At 33.7% G+C, this 23,005-nt stretch overlaps 1 protein-coding gene across 1 annotated transcript in view; it reads left to right on the top strand.

Moving 5' to 3' along the window:
• Arp8 (Actin-related protein 8) overlaps positions 1–23,005 on the top strand; it is a 161,871-nt gene that overhangs the window by 132,155 nt on the left and 6,711 nt on the right. Inside the window, exons 7-10 of the mRNA XM_081742344.1 lie at positions 3,965–4,117; positions 7,444–7,518; positions 9,789–9,935; positions 14,065–14,290. Coding sequence (XP_081598470.1) covers positions 3,965–4,117; positions 7,444–7,518; positions 9,789–9,935; positions 14,065–14,290 — 601 coding nt within the window. The remainder of the gene's footprint in view (positions 1–3,964; positions 4,118–7,443; positions 7,519–9,788; positions 9,936–14,064; positions 14,291–23,005) is intronic.

Below are 23,005 nucleotides of genomic sequence, written 5' to 3'. Positions count from 1 at the left end.
TGGTCAAAAGACGTGGTGTTCTTATGTTGCAAAATAGGGTGGAACGAAATAAAAAAAATCAGATTTTCGAGTATCGAATTCTAATAGGCCTCAAAAGTTGTATATTTGCATGCTAATCAACGTGAAAATAGCGAAAATAATCACACTTTGGATCTTCAGTTCGCGCAAACGAGCTAAAATTACAAAAAACACCAAAGTTTACCTTTACGCAAGAAATATACAGATTACTTTTTTTTTTTTAATTTCTATTGCGTCCAAGTACTTTATTTTAGTTGTGTGAGGTCATGTTTGTTAATAATTGATTAGTGTGAGTGATTTTATACATTTTATTTTGATAATGATTTTATAGCTCTTCGCCCATTTCTCAACTTTTTATTTTTTCATTTTCCTTGAAATAACCAAGAACTCACCACGAGATGGCTGCAATTCGAGTTCCACCTACACCCTATCCAACCATCCCATCAATTAGGGTGTGCTAAATTATGTTGATTTAGTCAAAGACTTTGTCTTAAATTCAGATATATATATGTGTGTAACAAGTTTGACGCATCTTTCAACTTCCTGATTATGCAATGGAAAATTTAAGAAGGTAAACTCATGAGCAGATTTGTCATGCATAAGTGATAAGATAGTTTCTGTTGTCAAGCTTTCGAGCGCTGTAAGGGGCAACAACTTACATTATCTCCAATATATCAGCTTACTGTAGTTCGTGGCATAAAATTTATTGAAGGTGCCCTAGAAGTTCTAACAGATCAGTTCAGACAGGGCAGTGATCCTGGACCTCTCAGTTACTTCCGATGGCTGACATGTGCAAACCGGGTCTTACGGTTGTACATTTCTCAAACAAATCCTACAAACGAACTCAAAGTGCTTGTAAACTACATAATAAAGACATATGATCCTGTCTGGTTCGACATAGACAGAAATCAGTCAGTGAAATACAGACCTAAACATATTTTGAAGGTAGTTCAAAAAATTAGACATGCCAAACAACATTAAAAGAACCATCTATTTTGTGATTGAGATCAACGCGTTCTTCTGTCATCCAGAGAACATATTGTTGGCTATGACAGTGGATGAGAGACAACTCTTACGAGAGTTAGGTTACAGGAGAGTGCTAGAGGCAAGAAATCAACATCCGAAGGGGAAATCTGTTAGCACTTTTATGGCACCTTTTGATGCCACGGACTACAGCGAGCTGATAGATCAGAGAAAATGTAAGCTGTCGCCCCTTCCAGTGCTCGAAAGTTTGACAACAGGAACTATCTTATCACTTATGCATGGAAAATCTGTTCATGAGTTTGTCTTCCTAAATTTTTCCATGCCATACTCAGGAAGTTGAAAGTTGTGTCGAACTTGTCACAGAGTCTGCAGGAAAAGTGTGCGAACAAGAAAACAGAGATGGCTACATTAGAGCAACTTTGCTCTCAATACTCACAGTGTCAAAATTTGATTTAAAAAAAAAAAATGTGAATTTAAGACAACATCCTTGAATAAATCAACATAATTTAGCACACTCTAATTGACGGGAGAGTTGGGTTGGGTAGGCAAGTGGGGGAACTCCAATTGCAGCCACCTCCTCATGTTGAGTTCTGGGACCCATTACGTTAAAAAAAATAAAATAAAATAAGAAGTGGGCGAAGAGCTGTAAAATCATTATGAAAATAAAATATATAAAATCACTCCATTAACGAATTAATAACAAACATGACCTCACACAACTAAAATAAAGTACTTAGACGGTATAGAAATGAAAAAAGTAATCTTTATATTCCTCACGTAAAGGTAAATTTTGGTGCTTTTTCATTTTTTTTCAAACTTTAGGTCATTTGCACGAACTGAAAATCCAAAGTGTTATTATTTTCGTTATTTTCCCATTGATTAGCACGCAAATACGCAACTTTCGAGCCATATTAGAATTCGGTACTAAAAATCCAATATTTTCGCGTAATGGTAAATTTTGGTCATTGTTTTCAAACTTTTAAGCCGTTTGCGCGAAACGAAGATCTAAAGTGTAAATTTTTTCGTTATTTTTCTATTGATTAGCATGCGAGTACGCAAATTTCGAGCCCTATAAGAATTCGATACTCGAAAATTTGATTTTTTCGCTCCACCTTATTGCACAACAATGTTTCGCGAAAAGAACGGTGAGGGCTCTTCATCAGTTACAGTATGAAATCCCTCATCAATTTTCGTCTCTCCCCGATATCCCTCTCATTAAATATCTCCTCTTCTGGCATCTCGATCACTTAAATTAGGAAGGAAGACCTTCCCTAGTAAGCGGTTGTAGACTTCTTGCATCGCAGACTCCAGACTTTTTTTTCTCTTGGAATTCAATTGTTAAATGAGCAATGGCGAAGGTGTGCAGTTGTAGATGGGACTATTTTAATTAACCAGGTGTTTTAGTCCTTCTCCTTTTGTAAATTACACATTTCATTCGCACCAATCTAATAGAATAAAATAATTCCTGATGTTCACACTCAGATCTCTGTGCTTCCTGTTTATCTTCCATATTCTTATGGTTTTATTTGAAGTGTGTAGAAGGTGGTTTCTAACCATAAACAATACCTAAACGTAACGCTGTTGTAAGTAGATAATGCTAATATCTGTTGCTGAAGGAAGGTTAAGTGTCATTAATTTGTATCAGTTATAAATTTAATCTTTTCTTAATTTTTGAATTGGAGAGTAAGAAGAAAATGAATTTTTGAATACTGATTATTACAATACTGTTTTAGATTCCTTTTGATTCATGTCTTTGAAGTACTGTCTCTTTTACAGCTTATGGTGCTATTAAATCAATTATTACTGTTTAATTAAGAGAACTACAGTCTGGCACTGAGTTTACGAGACGTGTCTTATAAAATATGTGTATCAATTATTCTTATAAAATTGAGATCGTCTTATATGAGAAATGACCCCGTTTAAACTCTGATACCACTGGATGATTTTTGTTAAAAGTATTTGCACATGGATGTCTTTCTAGAATGCAGTAGAATAGTATTATTTTAAGGTAAAGTTAATGCAAAATAAATAAATGGATGGATGGCATGTTTTACGTTCTGACAGTTTTAAATCTTATTAGTAAATAATGAAGATTTCCAACCGGTGTGTCACGAAATTAAAAATGTGAAGCATTTAATAATTAGTAAATATAAATTTTGAGATTGATTGTACCAATCAACGCCTACAGCGGCAGTAAATGCTCAGTAGGCCTACTGCATAGTTCTTGATAGAAACTATTACACTGTTATACACTATTACACTATTATAATTTATGTTATCATTAATTTTAAAAAATGTGTCATGATGTCGTGAGGGTTCAGTAAAGTATGTCATGAGCCAAAAAAAAAAAAAAAAAAAAAAGTTGGGAATCATTTGACTATTGAATACTTCTGCTTTTAAAAGAATTTAAAAAAAAAAACTATTTGTTACATAAGATTCTAACTTCGTATGTTTTTTTTTTTTTTCTAACAGTGCGTTGTTGTGTTTGTGTTATCACAAAAGGAAATTAAAATAACAATAAATAAAGGACAAATAAATCCTGTTGTGTTATTTTAAAATCTTTAAAATATTTTTAAAAACATGGCCCACCCCCAATCGTGCATCTCAACGAAAGGTCAAATTCATACAATGGAATGGAATGGGTGGGGGTTAATGGGGACGTCAGCATCAAGTCTATATGTCCCCGTCATACAATTTAGGGACTTGATTGTCCATTTCTTTAAAGAAAATATAGAAAATTTGAACTCTTTCCACTCGTATATAAGAAGGTAGAATCTAAAAAATATATTGTTTCTCAAATCATAACGTAAATTTTATCATGAAACTTCTAGCAAAATGAAAAGGAAAGGAAAATAGTAAGTTAAGAAGGAGGAGGAGAAAGATTAAATCCAGCTGAATGAACTAGTATGCTTTTTTTTTTTTTTTTTTTTTTTTTTTTTTTTTTTTTTTTAATTTCTTTCAGGTGAGGATGGACTATGGTGGAGGAGATATTACTCAAATTTTCCACTGGCTGCTGCAGAAGTGTGCATTTCCATACAAGCAATGTAATCCTACTAATAGATTAAACGGAATGTTGTTACATCAGTTGAAAGAGAATTTCTGTCATGTTAACTTGGTAATTATCACCCAATAGGTAAAACCTTGGTATTTTTCTGGGCAGTAGTTGCTTCTAAAATAAAATTCAATTAAAATGTAGTTGTGTTATAGAAAATACTGTAATAGATATGATACTTAGTGTAATCTCTACACCCCCACTGCTTTTGAAACAATTTGAAATGAGTGTATTCTATGATATCTATAAATTTTTCGAATTTGTTTAATTAATTTGTTTTAGTAATACATTTCACAGTTATGGCCCGTAAGTACTGCACCCTCACCGAGAATTGATCACAGAGTCCTCAGAGGCAGACATGTTAACCTAGAAGACTCTTTTACGCTATATGTTTGTCGGTTCTAGTCAGTGGGAAGGATATTCGGAGCCAAACCTTTCTCTCTCCATCTGCCAAGAAATTCTCACGTTTATATTAAATAACGGCGGATAAAATAACATTTTAGGTCACTTTCAACTTGAATGCCGTTCATTCTAACTTTGAAACTGCATTGCCTTAAATACAAATAAAATGCGCCCAAAGCCGCCAGATTTTATTTTTAATTAAGTCACTTTCAAGTCTCTGGTAGTTTGATGTATTTATTTTTTAAGAGAATAAATAATCCATTCCGATTTTTGGGAAAGTTACGTATAATAACTGTAGGATCAAAGTTAAAAGTAGTTCAAATTCAAATTTCAACATCTCCTTCTACAGAAAATTGCCTACGATAAAAATAGTCGACTTTGAACCACTTACCTGGCTAGTAAATGCTTTTCTCTACTAGCAATTATGTTTGATGTAACGGGCACGGGCCTGCACAATCATCCAGCAGCTTAGTGTCCACTATAGCAAACTTCTGTGTAGAATGGGAAAGTAAATGTCTTCTCATACTACTTCCTTTGCAACTTTCTGAAAACACTGCAAGGGACAGGGACGGCGTCTAGCAAGTGCCTGTTTGAGAAGTCCAAACCCACAGTAGCCCATTGGTGAGGCGTCCGAAGATTTCATAGGGATGGGCGAAATGGGATCACTTTGCTTTCGCTTTTTTTGCTTTGCTTTCCTTGCGTAGAACGCATGGGATGATCGAGCAGTATGGTTGGAGGCCTTGTCCATGTAAATCCATAAATTTGTGCTCTCATCACCGAACAGGTGGAAGATATGTTTGTCATACAGAAAGTTCATGACATTCTCCTGAAAGTCACATTGACTTTGGCTTTAGAAGGCAGTTATATAGAAACAAATGGCAGCGTTCCCCAACTGCAATATTACACCATCAATGGAAATATCTTAGAAAACTTTTCTTTGCACTGCACTGCAAAGTCAAAACGGCTCTTGTGGTCTGTTTGACTGCAGAAAATGAATCGAACTCTGGTCTTATTTAGGAAGAACCTCCTAATCCATTTCTACGGGATTTCATACAATTTTCTGGCATTTGTGAATCTCTCCTGGATATGGCGCGTATAATCCGATCTCCACACGCTTTATACGCGCTTTCAATGCAGGGTTTTTCGGGATGATGCTGGAAACTGTGTCTTTTAATACCGTGTCATATGGCATTGTGGAATTATCCTGTGCCACTTCTCTCCTAATGGTACGAACTGTATTGGGGTTCCTACAGACTGGAGCCGTAATCTCACAATTTTCCGACGACGTATTGCGGGGGCCTGTTGGGTGTATCTCGGGATAATGAGACCCATACGAGCATTGCTGACGATTAAACGTTCTTCTTTGCACCGTTTCACTATTGCTGAGTGTCTATAATAGGCGGCGGAGAGTCCACAAGTGAACCCATCTTAAAAAAACTGTCACTATTATCCTCATTGTTCCATTAATAGTTCTTAACTGTTATCAAGTGCAGGCTCCTTTGTAGCCAGCAATGTATCGGGACGTAATTGCAATGATGGTCAAAAGGGCCAGTGAAAGCTGACCCTTTTTTTTACCGGGGCAGCCTTCTGTAAGTAGATTTCAAGGTTCTTCCGTCGAAATATAAGAAAATTTTCATTATGTGATAATAACAGATTTTATTTGCAGTTATCTTTCATTGCAAGCATTTACATTTTAAAGTAAAACTACGAGGCAACAGACTCATTCACGTAAAAATAAAAATTAGCTCTTGGTAAACTTGTATTTTCAACATTCAAAACAAGAGGAGAAGCAGTTTGTGACTTGTCTTAAGTTTCAGACACTGTTTTTACATGTTAGATTTTAAATTCCTTCGATTGCTTTCGACGGTAGTTTCGTATTCCACCCTGAGGATCGGCTAGTTCAGAAAGTTAAACAATAATATGGAAGTAGATTCATGGTTATAAAGATAGGTATTGCGTTTTACTTAATTGTAATAAGATTAATAATTATAAATGTAACGAATAATGCAAGACCAAAAGAAAGAGGTTTTATATTATGAATATGAAACAGTAAATACGAATCTTAAATTTAGTGGGATAATATTATGTTATTATCGCGAAAGCTATGCCACTTTAGCATGAATTACTTCATAGAACGCGATTGCCAGGTAATATTGGCGTAAGCTTCAGAAGTAGTAGTAGTAGTTTTTTTCTTCTTTTTTTTTTTAAATAATAAAGTGTAACTTCCGCATGTGTTAAAACATGCAAAATAAGTTTGCTTCAGGCTTCAAAATATTTTCCCGTTATGTATACCTAACTTCCGCAGTGTTAAAGTAGGGCATAAGAATCAGATTCAAAATAACTTCAAAATTCAATTCATTCTTTACAACAACAACAACAAAAAAATGACTTGATACCTGGTTTCTAACGCTTTGAGTAATATAATTAAATTATTCTTAAAGAAAAGAGAATTTTTGATGACGTAAAATGCAGATAAACTCCTTTGAAAAAGTTAAATTATGCTGATATTTGATTCATATCCATACCTTGCCAACTATTTGCATACAATTGTTAACAGAACGTAAGGAACATATATTAATTATGTCACAATACTGACGTGAAAGCATTCTTGTAGCAATCAAAATTCTTCAAATATCATCTGTATTTCGAGCACATTTCTGGAGTACTCTTCCTCAGAATGATTTTAAAGCTTATACCATGTTACGCAACTAGCTGATTATATGCTGTGTTGTTGTACTTCAGCGGTAATATAGTAATTACAAGAAACTATGAATATCAGTACGTGGATAAAATAACGGAACACTCCCTATCTAGCACACACAACTTAGCTTCAATTGCTTTATTAGTTCTCCGATATTGAGTTGTTTGGAAAACTGATATTAGGACTTTGTATTTTGAAATAAAAATAAAATAAGTTCTCTTGTACCATCTATCGAGTTATATGTTTAGTATGATATCTATTGCATTTATTTATTTTTAATTTTTAGGATATATGTGGCCCTCAGGAGAAAAATTTCATTGTTAGACAACCAAAAATGCCAACTCAGAAATTCACACTTCAGGTGAGTGCTCAGATTATTTTATATACATTTCTAATATGTATTAATTATTAATACGAGTCCACACTTATATTTTGTGACACAATAATCCAGCCAGAAATGAAAAATTTTGTTCACGAATGTATTTAGAACAGGAAGCTTTTTTAAAATAATAATAATAATAATAATAATAATAATAATAATAATAATAATAATAATAATAATAATAATAATAATAATAATGAAAAGGAAGTTTCGCAACTATTGAAGAAGAGTTATATTGTAGCATATCTCATATTTTGGATTCTTTTCTGATATAATTGCATATACAGTACATTCGTATATTCGTAATTTTTCTATTTCTATTTATTAACTAACTACAATTTTCTTAGGGTGGTATTCATTTATCTTAAATATTCCTTGTAAGTTAGGCATAGATTTCTTCTATAACCATCTATTCTTTTGTTTTAACTTTCAATTCTGTTTCTCGAACCGTTTAAACTTGTATTGTTATGATTATTATTATTATTTAATTATGCGTTTCACAGACAGAAGTATGCAAATAAGACAAAACTTCTAATCAGCTTGTTCAGTTATAAGGTATAGCTTGAAGTGAGTGTTAAGAAGCTGCTAAAATAGATTATTACAATAGTTCCAGTTTATTTTGAAATTGATATAAAAATCACCACCATACATCTATAACAAGTTAATATGAGTAGGCCAATGGCAAAACCCGTTAAATCCACTTAAAAAAAAAAAAGAGAGAGAGAGAGAGAAAAGAAAAAAGATAGTGGTTGCTCTGGAAAAGTTTCTAATGTTATTTTAAAATGTGGATTTAATGGGTTTCGCTATTCGCCTACTCATATAATAAAAACTAATAAATTAGAAAAGTTAATATTAAAATATAGACATGTATTTTCAGAATAAAGCTAGATCTAACATTTAGATAACTGAATGGATATTGTCCGCTTTCCAGAGATCGATCTCAGAAATTTTTATTAATCTCTAAAGATCGAAAATTCACAGGTTTAGAAACTGAAAAATATGTGTTTAATGTAGAAGATGCACAACACCTGGGAAACTATTCCGTTTAGTTATTTAAATCTGATATTCTGTCCCGCTTTTTTGAATGCTTTTTCTTTAATGCCTTGAATTGTTACGTCGTCCAAAATCGCTATATTTTACTTTTTTATTGTAAGTTTTCTTTCAAAATTAACGAAGTGCCGTATGCAAATATCTTTCTATTTATCTATATCGATATACGTATATAGTTCATTGCAAATTTATATTTATATTACCTTATGTGGTTCATATGTATTATAACAATAGAAAATTATTGAATCCAAACTACTGGTAGTTGTAAACCATCTAAAATAAAATCTTTACTATTTACTATAAATACTTCTTATGAAAAGGATTTGACTTTTCGTAATTAAGATTAGTTCCAAGATAGACTGAAATAATATGTTTGTTATTATTTATTACCAGTACTCAAAAATTAATTTGTAGTTTTCGTCATATTTGTGCTTTTTAATATGAGGAACTTCGCGAATTCTTCACATCATAAATTATATTTCTTTAGATATCTAAGCAGAAGAAGTAAAGAAACTATCCTGCAGTAACCATATGCGTTTTCAGTTCCGTATGGTGTATATGTAAAAATACATAGAAATAATGTAGGTATAACTGATAGGTCTTCTTTTCACTATCAGTATTTTATCAAAATATACACTGTTACATTTAAACATAGATAATTGAACCTGTCTGTCTACTATAAACTACTTCATTATTATCTTTGTATATTTCATCTTTACATTACATTATCGAAATGAACTTATCGTATACATATCATTTGTATAGAATGTTATCTTATTCGATATAAACACTTTTTATCGTTTTCTATTCCTACATTACCGGCTAATAACTTGCCCATTTCATTAAATTATTAAGATCCAAGATTGAAACAGTGTGCTTTTGAAGTCGCAATATTTATGATGAATAATGAAGTATCTTTCTTACGTAGTGTCATTAATCCTACAGGTACATCTGCGTTGTCTTTAGGGTTTCCAGATTAAACGGTTATCCCATTATATTAAAATTCTTTCCTTTGTTTTCCCTGAATATATATATATATATATATATATATATTGGTAAAAAAAATGAAAGAAAAAAAGAAAAATCTTCCTTTGTTTCTGGAAATAAATCTGGTAACCGTACTTGTTTTTCTTATGTTGTAACAATTGATCTTATGATAAATGAACAAAATGTTTATTTCCGTTCTTTCCATATTGTAGGTTGGCGACGAATGTATTATAGCCCCATTGAGCCTTTTTCAGCCAGAACTTTTTGGGGTTACAGGACCTAAAAGTGTTCACGTTCAGAAGAGGTATACAGGTGATCCAGAAGATCCACATGATGATAATTATCTTAGGGAGACCAGTGTAAGTTCTTTTTTTAAACTTTCGTTAATAGTTGAGTATTCTGAATCATATTTACAGACAATTTCTTTGTTTTCGATTTCCTGATGTCTAATTAAGCGAAATTCATTTCTCTAATAAATCGTCAATGCTGACTATATAACAAGTTTTCCTTATGCCATTTTTATATATCAAGTTTTCATAGGTTCTACCAGTATTTATTATTAAATACGCAATACTACTTCTTTTCAATTAATTAGTCTATTTTTAAAACAGTAATTGTTATGAACTTATTTGGTAATATATATAATATGGAAATTTCCCGACGTTTACTCTATACGTCATAGTTTTTATTCTTTATCTTCTTGCTCCCGGTTGTTTTCATTTGTACATAAGTTTGTTAAACAGACTAAATTCGATTTTTGTTTAACCTTTTAAATCTGTTCAAACCTTGTCTTGGTAATTACTGTATATAATTGTAATTCTTATAAACTGTCTCACTTAGTTGTAGTACATAAATTACTCAAGTCCACAAGCTACCCAATTACTCATGACTGCTACGTCTTCAACATAACTCATACGTTTTCAAAATACTCGTTATTTAACTTATTAAGCTTAACACGTTCAATCAACATTATCTTTATGTTCCTTTAAACCAAAATCTAATCAACTTCCACTACCTTATTTGTACGAAAACGCATTCAACATTTCCCTAGTACATCCTACTTATTCCATCATTAATACACAACAAATCTACGTAGCAACGCTCTTCTTTTTCTTTTTACCAGCGTAGTACTAACTTGAAACACTTTCCACCCTAAACTATTATTCATGCTTCCGGATATCCATAACCTTAAATTAACTTTACACTTTAATCAAACTTTTTGTTTTTAAGCACCTTAATCTCTGTCACTCTTGTTTTTACTTGTTTTGTGTCTAATCGTTTTAATCTTCGCTCTATTTCCGTCATTACATTCCACCACTTAAACACTTTGACTTGTTAAACCCTTAAATCTTTCAGAATGAACTGAATAACTTCTTGTTTCAAACACAAAATATGTTCTTCTACATCTGTCATTTCATTAATTTTAAGTGGCTGGCTTCACTTGTAATTCTTTCAGTACGTATCGCTTTTCCTATTTTTGCCTTTGCACTTTTCTTGTTCCTCAGAATCCATCAGCAAATTGTAACTGTTAGTATTCACACATTCATATTAGAGTTACTTGTGATTTTTGATGATTATATTCATTAAATGAACGCTGCATATGTTCATTAAATGTCTTACCACTTCAGCAGCTGCTGCATAAGCAATTCCGTATGCAGCGTTAAAACTTTGATACTACCTAATCTGACAGGATAACCAATACATTTCAGTTCCTCTAGCCTGCAGAACATTAGGAAAATTGACTTATTATTGGTAATGAAGTTGATCTGATTAGTAGTAAGAAACTCGTGAGCGTTCTTGGTATAATATGAAATAGCATATTCAGATCAAAAGAGACGTACGCAAACAGTGGTTTTTACGAATAAGTAAATCAATCTATACAGGGAGATTTAAAATTTGCACCGCGAGTAGGTCGGAAATGAAAGGTTTTCATAAACATCATGTATCAAGAAAGAAAACTGTATGACAAATTTGTCAATACCACCAGAAAAATAGTGTTGCCAACCCAACGTAAAGTTATATTTTTTTTCAAATGGCACTAGTCAGATTATTACATATTTCGAATCTAAAAGTTAATCGAAAATTATAATACCACATTTATTATTCATTGTTGCAAACTGAGAACACCACAGTATTACAGACATCGAAATTTTGCAAACCTCTGATAGTAATAACACAGTGCACACCCAAAATAGTTTAGGGACAGATACTGTGACTATGATATGACGCATGACGTGATAAGAACTATGGTACTGGGGTGGAAAATTTGACTTTAAAAGTATATTTCGAAACTGCTTAGAAAAGTACTTTATCTAATGTAAGTAATTGAACGAAAAGAACACATTTCAAATATAACACGATTTTAACCTGGAGAGTGTTCCTGTAATAATCGAATTTTTCTTTAACTGCTCATTGATATTTCATGCAAGATTATCAATTATCTTTCTTCAGGATGGTTCTTAAGCTCGAATTGTGTTAGATGTTTGGCTAATCACATACTAAGGTATAGTATTTCAGTGATAAAAAATCAATTATAAGATTTTATGTATTCCAATAATTAATCTAATAACGGAAGTTTTTCCATAGTGCGTTATATAAAGCATTTCTAGTTCCTGTTTACCTATTAATGAGTTAAAAGTGCACTTTTTGTCAATATAAATAATTACTCTTTATTTACAGAATTACTCTTTATTTACCAAACACATGAATATCATTAAAAATGCTTATAAATAACCTGTATATTGACTTAAGTAATTCACTTTTAATTCATTTATAAATAAACAAGAACCAGAAATAATGTGTTTAAGGACTTTGTATAGAGAGTTTCGTTATTTTTAATTACTTTAATACATAGATTCTTATAATTGATTTATTACCAGTGAAATACTATAATAACGAAGTATGTGATTAACCAAACATCTAACAAAATTTAAGCTTGAAAACGATTCCGTAGAAAGGCAGTCGATAAATTTGCCTGAAATATCGATGAGCATTTAAAGAAAAATATTGGTCCTCACAGAACCACATTGATATTGTGTTATACCTTAGTTAACATATTATATGCTTTCCAATAAATAAATAAATAAATAAGTAAATTTACAACAATTCGATATCTCAAACCGTTCCGGACATATATTAAAGTTTGCAACAGTGCTTAATATTATGCAATTGCAAGTTTTTTTAAATTAATTAAATGCAATTGCAAGTTTTTTAAATTAATTAATTAATTAATTACAAATATCAAAAACTATTGCTATAATTTTATAAGCAAAGAAAAGCAACAATCATTGTAAACTTTTCCACAAATAATACATTTGTTTTAACAAGTATAGCAATCTCTGCTCCTGTTTTTCATATCTCCGGCATGGTTTGAGATATTAAATTTCTATAAACGACATTTTGATCTTGACACGTTTTCAAAATGAAACCTTTCAAAAAGAGTCAAACTTTAGATTCCTGTAGTTCGATTAATTCGATAAGTGTCAAATCATGGGCATAATTTCAGACACTAAGGTTCTTTAGATGTGCGTTGGTCCGTCTTCTCAGTTGCGTTATTACTGTAATAGAGGCCTGCAAAGTATCGATGTTTGTGATTCTGAAGCATCCTTATTTTGCAACCATGAATAATGAATATGTGAAAACAAAATGTAGATTATATCTCCCATTACCGATGTATTCGCAGTGGAAATTTTCGATGAATCAGCTGGTATACACTTTAATACTCGTATGTACGTTAAAGGATATGGAGCCAGTTTAGCAAATGGTTCGGAGGCAATCTCTTTGTTGAAAGTTCCGTAGCAGTCTACATATACTGATATATTATTGACAGTGGGTCTTGCGTATATACCAGACTACAGGATCATATCAGAAACGATATGTATCACATCATTAATGAAAATGTCTTTCCCGTCTTTCCATGACATTCTTTATGACAACTTTTATTAGCTCACTTTTCCTGCTCTATCATATACTTTGTTATTCCTTGTTCTGGCGGTAATCCTGCAGTTAGTGTATATATTCAGTCACGGTAGGCTGATTGAGGTATATTCAGCTCCTTGGCAACACGATGGATGAACGTAATAGAAACTGTAATACATTCCTAATTAACCTGATTTTCATCATTGATTCAAATTGTAGATTGAATATGGGGCAGTACTGTATTTTACCTTGTTGCTTATGCCTTTGTTGAATAACTTTTTTTTTTTTTTTTTCATGTCCATGAAAATGTTTGTTAGTATCTGACTTAACAGAAACAGCAGCGTGCTGTAGAAATAGACTGTCTGGCTCTTCAGAATTCATTCTCTTTAATGAGCTCAATTTCCGTGGTGGGATTCCTTGGTAGTCGGATACTACACCAGTTCCCTTCAGAAAAAAATTGCTGTGTTTATGCTTGTGTTTCTTGTTCATCCTTTATGATTACGACGAACTATAATCTTTAAAAATAGTTAAGGAACAGTTTAATCCAAATATTCATTCTTATAATTGTAGCGTCGAGGTGCTAAAGAAGCCTTGGAAGCGAGCACTGTTCAAGGGAGCGAGCTGGGAGGTAACGTGGATCCTGCACAAGCCTTGGAGTCTAGTCAGTTAGATGAAGACATCGTAGTAGATGATCCTGTAGCACCGAGTGTTGGTCGGGATGCAGAAGGACGAGATTTTATTCCAGATCAGTTGCTTAGTCTAGATCAAGCTGTTCTCCAGAGCATTGAGAGATGTCGTAAGTAATATATGTATTTTTAATTATGTTCTATGTGTTGGCATATTTTTTAATGATTATTATTAGTTGTGTAAGAAACCCAAAAATAAAATAATTTATATTTGCGATTCATAATTGTCTACTCCAAGAGAAGTCTTGTATATGTTGTAGAGATTGGAGCAAATAGCAATTATAGATTGCAGATATATATATATATATATATATATATATATATATATATATATATATATATATATATAATTTTAATGTAAGGGAACCACTAGTGTAACAAATTAAAATAGAAAATGCTTCCATATAGAATTGTCCTATTGGAAATATAAAACGCATTCAAACTGTAAGGAATTACTAGTGTCACATTGTATCCAATTTAGTATGTATATACTTTATGAAAAAGTTCGTTTACCTGAGTGATGCGTCGTGACGTTTTAAAAAAAATACGATATTTCATTGATTTTTCCTATCAGTATTTGCTAACATGTTATTACTCTGGTATACAAATTAATTACAGTTATATTTTTGAAATTAAATCCAAGATAAGTTCTGTTTTCAAATATTAACTGCACATTTTCTAATACAAAATGAAAATTAAGAACAGAAATCGAAGAGGCAAAGATTAAAACAGAAAAGGAATAAGAGATATGAAGTTAATTATCAATATTCATTTATACTCTGTGTGGAAAGTTTTAGATATTGTGAACAAACGAACCACTTGAGCTTAAGCATCAGGTTCTAAATTAGATTTGAATAGTTTAGAATTTCATAAGAATTCTTTCTCTATTTGATTATTTTGAGATTGACAAAGATTAGTTCTTTTCAGCTACTCACACATTTCTGCAGATACTCACATAAGTGCAAGTCATCCTCATATAGTATCACAATATTCATCAATAACTTCAATAATAATAATAATAATAATAATAATAATAATAATAATAATAATAAGCCAATATAAGGAACATCCTATCATGTCACTAGTAAAAAGTGCCTACGCTTGGATAAATTTCGAATTGTGCTTTTTATACTAATTTGAGGATATTGACCAATAATAATAATAATAATAATAATAATAAACTTATCCGCTCCTGGCGTCATGAGAAAAATTACCTCAAGTTTGGAGCACCGCGTATGTCGCATGACCGCATGGACACACACGTTTAAAAATTGTTGCTTTGCATTCAGCGTCCTCAAATTGGTATAAAAAACGCAGCCAGATATTTATCCAAACGTAGGCAGTCTTTACTGGTGGCATGATTTATATTCTTTCCAGACATTTTCTTAGAGACCGGAGATCTGTGTGTGTCGTTTATGACGCTATAATTGTCAGCACTCAGATTTCTTTACCATATGAATGGTCTTCGATAGCGTCTTTGAGTGTGATACTACTCGGCTCACTTTCTAAACTTTTAAAGATTTTGGTTTACCAAAAACTTTTTATATATTTAGGTTCGTCTGTCCGTATTTCCGTCCGGGAGACACAAAATGTCTAGAACTACGTGATGAATCACCTCAATTTTGGTCAGATGTAGAGGATCAGAAGTTTTTCTGTTTCAAGTGTGCCTCTGCTGGCACTGCTGTTGGTGTGTATTTTCCCGTACCCCTTCGAAAGAGGAAGGACAAGTTGCTGTGGCCGATATCTTTCAATAGGTGGATGCGGACAAGATTGCCACATTGAATTATATCATGGACTTCGCTGTGTACTGACTTGTTAGCCATTCGAAGTAACCGACGATCTTCACTTGCCGAGACCACACGATTGAATGACAAATTGGCAGCACACCCGAAGTCATTCACTTCTTTCCCCAAAGCAAAAGGAAGATTTCCCGCGTAAGAAGGCGGTGAGGGTAGGGCCATATTATGTTCCACATATTTTACGAGGGTACACTTAAAATAGAAAGGCTCGAGGAACCGAGTTCGTTGATAGATGTGATCCATCCAGTTGATCCCAAGATATAAACAATAAATTCTTATGGAGATAGGTATATATCATCCTTGGTTGATAGGCTACTCGCATTGCTGTTGAAATTAGCGGATTAGTATAATGCTCAGGATGCAGTATACTAATCTATCCATGGAATACAGCGCTAAAATAAAACTAAAATGCTTTCTACTTGACAAATCTAAGGACTTGAGTAAAAATGCTATATTTAACCGTAGGCATGGTAAAATTTAGTGTCACGTGATGTACTTTATGACTCTACTACATATTTAAGTTATTTAATATATTTAAGTTATTCACTAAAATTGTTTAAAAAGAATATTGGCTTAGCGTTGATCCTTAAGAATAAACGATATCAATATGAAGTAGAAATAAATGGCGTTGAAAAAAATATAATCGAATCTCAGAGATTAAATTAATTAAGTAATTAATATTTGTAAATAAACGAAGATTTCAATAAATATATAGTAAAAAGTCGAACGATCTCTGGTGATGAGGTGAGTGCTATTATTGCCAGAATTTATTGTCCCAGGTAATGAGGACAAGTTAAATTACAGTAATACGTACAGGGTATATCAAAGTCATATAAACTGACACATTTGAAATGTAAAACTGAAAAATTTCATTTTTTCGTCCCTCGGTTATGCCGTGTAGGCTAAAGGTGAAAGTGATGATGAGAATGAATGAGTGATAGAATGAAGAAAGTAGGAGGAAAGACGAGAACCCCGAGAAATCCCACGCACGATAGTTTTTTCACTACAAAACCCATTTGGAGAAGGAAGCTGGGATCGAATCAGGGACCCCACGCGCTACAGATAAGCACCCCTTACAGAGCCACCGGGACCCCTGTTTCATTTATCTTTTCATAAAAGTATACAATATTTTCTGTTGTAAGGTTTTTAATAGTAATTATAATCCGCAGGTACATTTTCATCCTTTATTTGTACATACATTAAATTATTTGATAACTAATATATTTCGATGATAATGTAAAACTCTTCTTCACGTAGGTAAATTGAAAAAAAAAAATACATCATGTTAAGTTTTTCTGCTTTATTCTTAACAAGTGTTATCATTACTGATATTTCCTCTCTGTATGTATGGGTCACTTATTTCTTATAACTAGTGAAAAAAAAATCGTCAGGTACAGAAACAAATCTTGTGGTTCTTACTAATCCGGGCCCACTGATTGCGAAAATGTACGTAATTAGGTTTTCCCTATCACCTTCTACTTCCAAGTTACAGTGTTTTTAGGATATATATGAAAACAAAATATAGTGGAGTATACATTCTTACACATACTGAGATCTTATAATTACAACTTACTTTATGCCATAACTTTATCCCAATATTCATATACTGGATGATAATGAGTGATAAGTCTGTTTGATGATGGTTCTCTCCTATCATGTGCATATCCTTCCCGCTTAAAAAGAAATAAGAGTGTTTTAACATTTTAGAAGTTTCATATAGGTACAATATGACCTGATGGGTCCTTTCCCATGCACGCCACCCGTAAAGATAAAATTTCTGATTGTTCTTTGCATAAGTATAAATCACCCACTAGATCATTCGACTCCACTCGTGTTTTTAATGGTATTTGTTTTCGAAACTCTTTATTTTATTTATTTACTCTTTATTATTATTATTATTATTATTATTATTATTATTATTATTATTATTATTATTATTATTATTATTACTATTATTATTATTATTATTATTATTATTATTATTATTATTATTATTATTATTATTATTATTATTATTACTACGTTTAGTGTTCCTTGTCAGCCCTGAGACCATATGAATCGTGGTGGGACTATGAAGTGTTGTTATTTTCTCGCCAATCATATCTTAAAACCGTCTCATTCGTTTTCCACTCGACCTAGCTATCTCTCACAATTCTTCTCCACATTTCATAAACTTCAAGTCGTTTTTCATCACTTTGTCGTAATGTCCGTGTTTCTACCTCATACAGTACAATACTCCACACGAAGCATTTTATGATTTTTTTCAACTCTTTATTCAAGGTTCTACAGAATAGATTTTTCTTCCTTCTAAAGGCTTCTTGTGTCTTTTCTATCCTTGCTTTTATTTCACGTTCGCACTTCATATATTCACTAATAATACTATCCAGGTATCGAAAACTAGTCACTTGTTCTATTTTCTCCCCCCATACTTCTATATTTTACACCGACCGCTTCGTTCCAATCATCATGGCTTTTATCTTTTATCTAACATTTATTTTCATTTCGTATTCTGCACAGCCCATCTTCAAGTTTTCCATCATCTTATTGATTTTATTGATGTTCTTTTCAGGTTTCAGAACAAACGCCATATCATCTGCAAACCGTTTATACGTAATCATTGCCTTTGCCGAAATGCCGTCTTTATTGTGTTATATAGGCTTTTTTTTTTTTAACTCTCTCTTCCAGGTAGATATTAAACAATATTTGCGAGAGGCAGTATTTCTGTCGAACTTCCCTCCTAGTTGCACTTTCTTCTGTCATTTTCTTCCCTATTTTGACACTTACTTGTTAGTTCATATACAAGTTCTTATAAGTCTTCGATTTTTCCATTCTGACCCAACCTTCTGTAGACAATTCCCAGTTGATGCGGTCAAAAGCCGTTTCTAGATCAATAAATACAACATACTCTTCTTTCCTGTTTTCTATAAACCTTTCATCAATTACCTTTAATAAACCGGTTGCATCTCTTGTGACCTTACCTCTCCTACACCTGAACTCTTCCTCCTCAAGTTCTTCATGTGTTCTTTCACACAGCCTTCTATTCAGTATTCGAAGCATAATTTTTGCTGTATGCGATATCAGACTAATATTTCTGTGTTCGTCATATCTCTCTAGGTTCGATTTTTTAGCCATCAATATCATGATCGTCTTCAGTACATTTTTTGGCCGCTCTCCTTTTATATATTTCTTTGTAAAATCAGAACAATTCTTTCTTTCTTGTGTCTCCCATACTATTAATGAATTCAATTGGTATATTATCTATTCCGGTTGCCTTTCCATTCGTAATCTCGAATATAGCTTTTACAAACTCCTCCCGAAGAATACTATACCCTTTATTATTCTCTCATATTTCATTTTCTATTTAAACATCTTGGCCACGCGGTCTATCCGTACTCTCATACAAATCTACAAAATATTCTTTCCATCTTCCTAAGACTTCACTCTTCTCGCTGACTACTTTCCTATTCTTGTTTTCTATTTCATGGTAATATCCCCTTGTTTCCTCCAAAGTTTCATAGATTTCACTTCCTTGTACACTTCCCAACTCGCTACTTCTATATCGTCACATTTTCTTTTCTAAAACCGTTTTTTTTTTCTGTTTTCCTTCGTAACTCGTTGTTTAACGTTATGTACATCTTTTTGTGCTCTGCTTTAACTTGTTTTTATGCACTCCTTTCCTTCATTTCCTGCAACATCTGTTTTGTGACCCATGGTTTCTTAGTCGTTTTGTTCACGCTAACCTACTACTTCTAATGTAACCTATTATATGCAAAGTATAATATGCTTCCACCACCTGTTACTACCTGCATCTATTCTTTCGTCGTTTGAGTACTTTTCTTTGAAGTATTGTACGAAGAGATTTCTGACTTCCTTTTTTCAATTTTTCTGTATTCAACTTCTTGTTGCGTACTTTTCCTCTGGCTACATTTTTCAGCTGAATATTGCAATCTCCTCTACATTTGACGACGATCCATGTGCTGAACCATAACAATAACACCCAGCAGACGATGAATGTCATCATTCAATATGTGACCAGCGTCACCGACGAGGATCAAGGAGGATTCAAGAAGATTCGATATAAAAGAATTCGAAGCACCTTCGCCGGCATCAGTCTCGCCAGATTGATCACTCCTGTCCTTCTCTTGGCTGCGTATGGGCCCTAATAATTACCTTCTCCTCTCTTGGCTGCATTTGAACCCTTAGAGCTCCCTACCATTCTGTTGGATGCGTCTGGTCTCTGAGAGAAACCATACACCGACCTCTTGACTGTGACTGGGCCCTGAGGTTCTCTGAACCTGTTCTTTGGGTGTGACTGGACCCTGGACAATTCAAGTTCCTCATAAGTTTACAATATCCACTTCAGCCAGCACAAAGTTATGATTAGAGAAATTGTCGGCCCCGGAAAGGATCTTCACATCCTTTAGACTGTTCCAAAACCTGTCTCGAATGATAATATTGTTTGATATCTTCGGGTGTCTATTGAAGACTTGCATAGATTGTCTTGGTCCGATTGAACCAAGTGTTGCCAATTACTAGTGAATTCTGTCAACATAAATTGAGCAGTCTCCCTCTCCCCTTTCATTTCTTTCGCCTAAACCATATTTGCCTACGACGCTACCATCCTGTCCTTCTCCCACAACTGCATTGAAATCCCCCATTACAATTACTAGTTTGTTTCTTGTCAGCTTGTAACGAAGGTAAATGGACTGTTATAATTTATAAAAATATAATGTATACTATCGAAAGGTACAATAACCCTCGGAACGCCAATATCGGGTCATTTTAGTCCCATGTATATTTCTCATAATAAATGAGTTCGTTTTCCAGAAGAGCCGCAAGTCACGTCTATTCTGGAAACAATTTCATTTGCTATGAGAAATATGCGTGGGATAAGAAAGACCTGATATATAGCGTTCTGAGGATTAAAATTCAATGTCATATTATTAGTGTTTGACGAAAAAAAGTCCAAAGATAAACCGTGTAATAATCGATAGAGCTCATTGAACTGCAGAATATTATAAGATAGGTGAATAAATCCTTTTCGAAAAATTGAGAACAACTTTTTGTGTAAGCCTAAAAAATTGCTGCTGTACGATAAGCACACCACCAAGTACTGAAGGTTGTTCGCTGTATATCCGACCATTTTCGATTCGGTGCTGCCACCTGAGGTATCAGCAATTGGGTGCTGGAACTATGAGTTTGCTAGCGGGAGCAGTGTTGTGTCTGACCTTGTAGGTATGTGAGTGTTATCAAATAGCGCCGACTGTGAACTGGTATTGGGAGGATCACGTAATGGCTCTTTTTCATGCTAAGTTTTCATACGTACGCATTGTGAAGCAGTGTCAGAAGAATAAGTTAACACTCGAGGTGACTAATGCGAAAGCTATTGTGGTCCGTTACATCACAACAGGCTTCTTGCGAAATATTCACACACGAAAACCATCAGGAGAAGGGCTGCAAGCAAAGTGACACATAGTACAAAGGGGGATCCGTCGATTGGCGTGCCAAAGAAATCCCCCGACTGAACGTGATATGGGGCACAGATTCTACCTCGCACCGGCCCGTGTACACCACCTGCTACCGCGTCGCATTGCCGAACTTAAGACGAACTGCAGGAAACTGTATGAAAAGTACCTGGCGGATTCCAAATGGAAGAAATTTGGCATAATGGATAAATCATATGTCAGTCTCTCTGTTGGTGATCACATTTGGGCGATCACATACTATGACATTGACGGCAAGGGGCCCAGCAACTTTGTTCGTCAGCGCAGCGAAAGTTTCCCTCGTGACTTTATGGTTGTTACGGGATTCCGATATGAGGGTAAGTTGATGAAATGCAAGGTGGATGAAAACGTGAAGATGAATGCCAAATGCTTCCAAGAATCAGTTCTGACACCTATATATCGGAGAGACATCCTACAATTGTATGGAATGGACGCAAACCAGGTTATGATTCTTATGAACAAGGCTTCCAGTCATAACGCCAAAACATCACTATGTTTTTATCAAAAAAATGGCAGAGGAAGTAGGAATTCGTGTCATTCCGTTTGAAGACATTCCTGTAAAAAGCCCAGATATCAGTCCAATGGATTTTTTCCGCATTTGAACTGTTGAAACGACGTCTTCAACATCGTCGCCCGCGCACCCTGGATAGTCTATGGGAAGCTTGCAGGAAGGAGTGGGACAGAATTCCCATACGTGTCCTGCGCCAGAGCTTGCTGCAATAGAAACTCCAATGCCATGTGATAAGTTTATAGTGGTGGGATCCAATAGAACACGATCGGTGGTGACGGTGTGTGAGTACCCGTGAGCACCTTCTTAAGGTGGGTACCCGTCAAAAATGGTCGGATACAAAACGAACAAGCTTCTGTTAAGATGAAACTGAAGTATGCACTAATCAAGGTTTTCATTATGACAAAGGCAAGATGACAGTTCACAGTATAGTTAATGAGATGAGTTGACCAAAATTATGCTCAACTTGTAAACTTCAATTTTTGTTTAACACTAATGTTGTCCGAGGATAAGACATATCAATCGGTTAATGAAATCGAGCTGAGTAAAATTGACATGATTGAGGGTAAGTTCTCATGCTTAGTTTTCGAGAAAATCGACAAAATGGATTTTTTATGACGTTAAAAATAGGTCATTCGTTGGCAGTTTGATGCGGTTGATAGTTTTATTCTGCTGGAAAAGAATATTTATTTATTTATTTATGTATTTATTCATGTACTGTGTGTGAAAATACCTAGTGTACAGCGTTAAGTACCAGATTGTATCTATTGTTGTTTGATATTTTCTAACAGCGATATCCACAACTCTGCCTGCCATTCACATTCTCCTCCCAGTACGCACATACTGTTTGTAATACCGAGCATTTTATATCAGGATTGAGTGGTTTAGCCTAGAGAGCGTCTACCTATTAACTGGAGTCCCGGTGAAGCGGGATTTATTATCTCATTCTACTCTCATCCAGATGCGGCTCAAAGATTCACAAAGTCCCTTTCAAACAGATATCTAGGGAAACCT

The sequence above is a fragment of the Thermobia domestica genome, chromosome 2 (assembly GCF_964235325.1).
Source record: "Thermobia domestica chromosome 2, izTheDome1.hap1.1, whole genome shotgun sequence".
NCBI classification, from domain to species: Eukaryota; Metazoa; Arthropoda; class Insecta; order Zygentoma; family Lepismatidae; genus Thermobia; species Thermobia domestica.
Note: the sequence above shows the minus strand (reverse complement) of the source record. Positions and strands in the feature narration are given on the sequence as shown.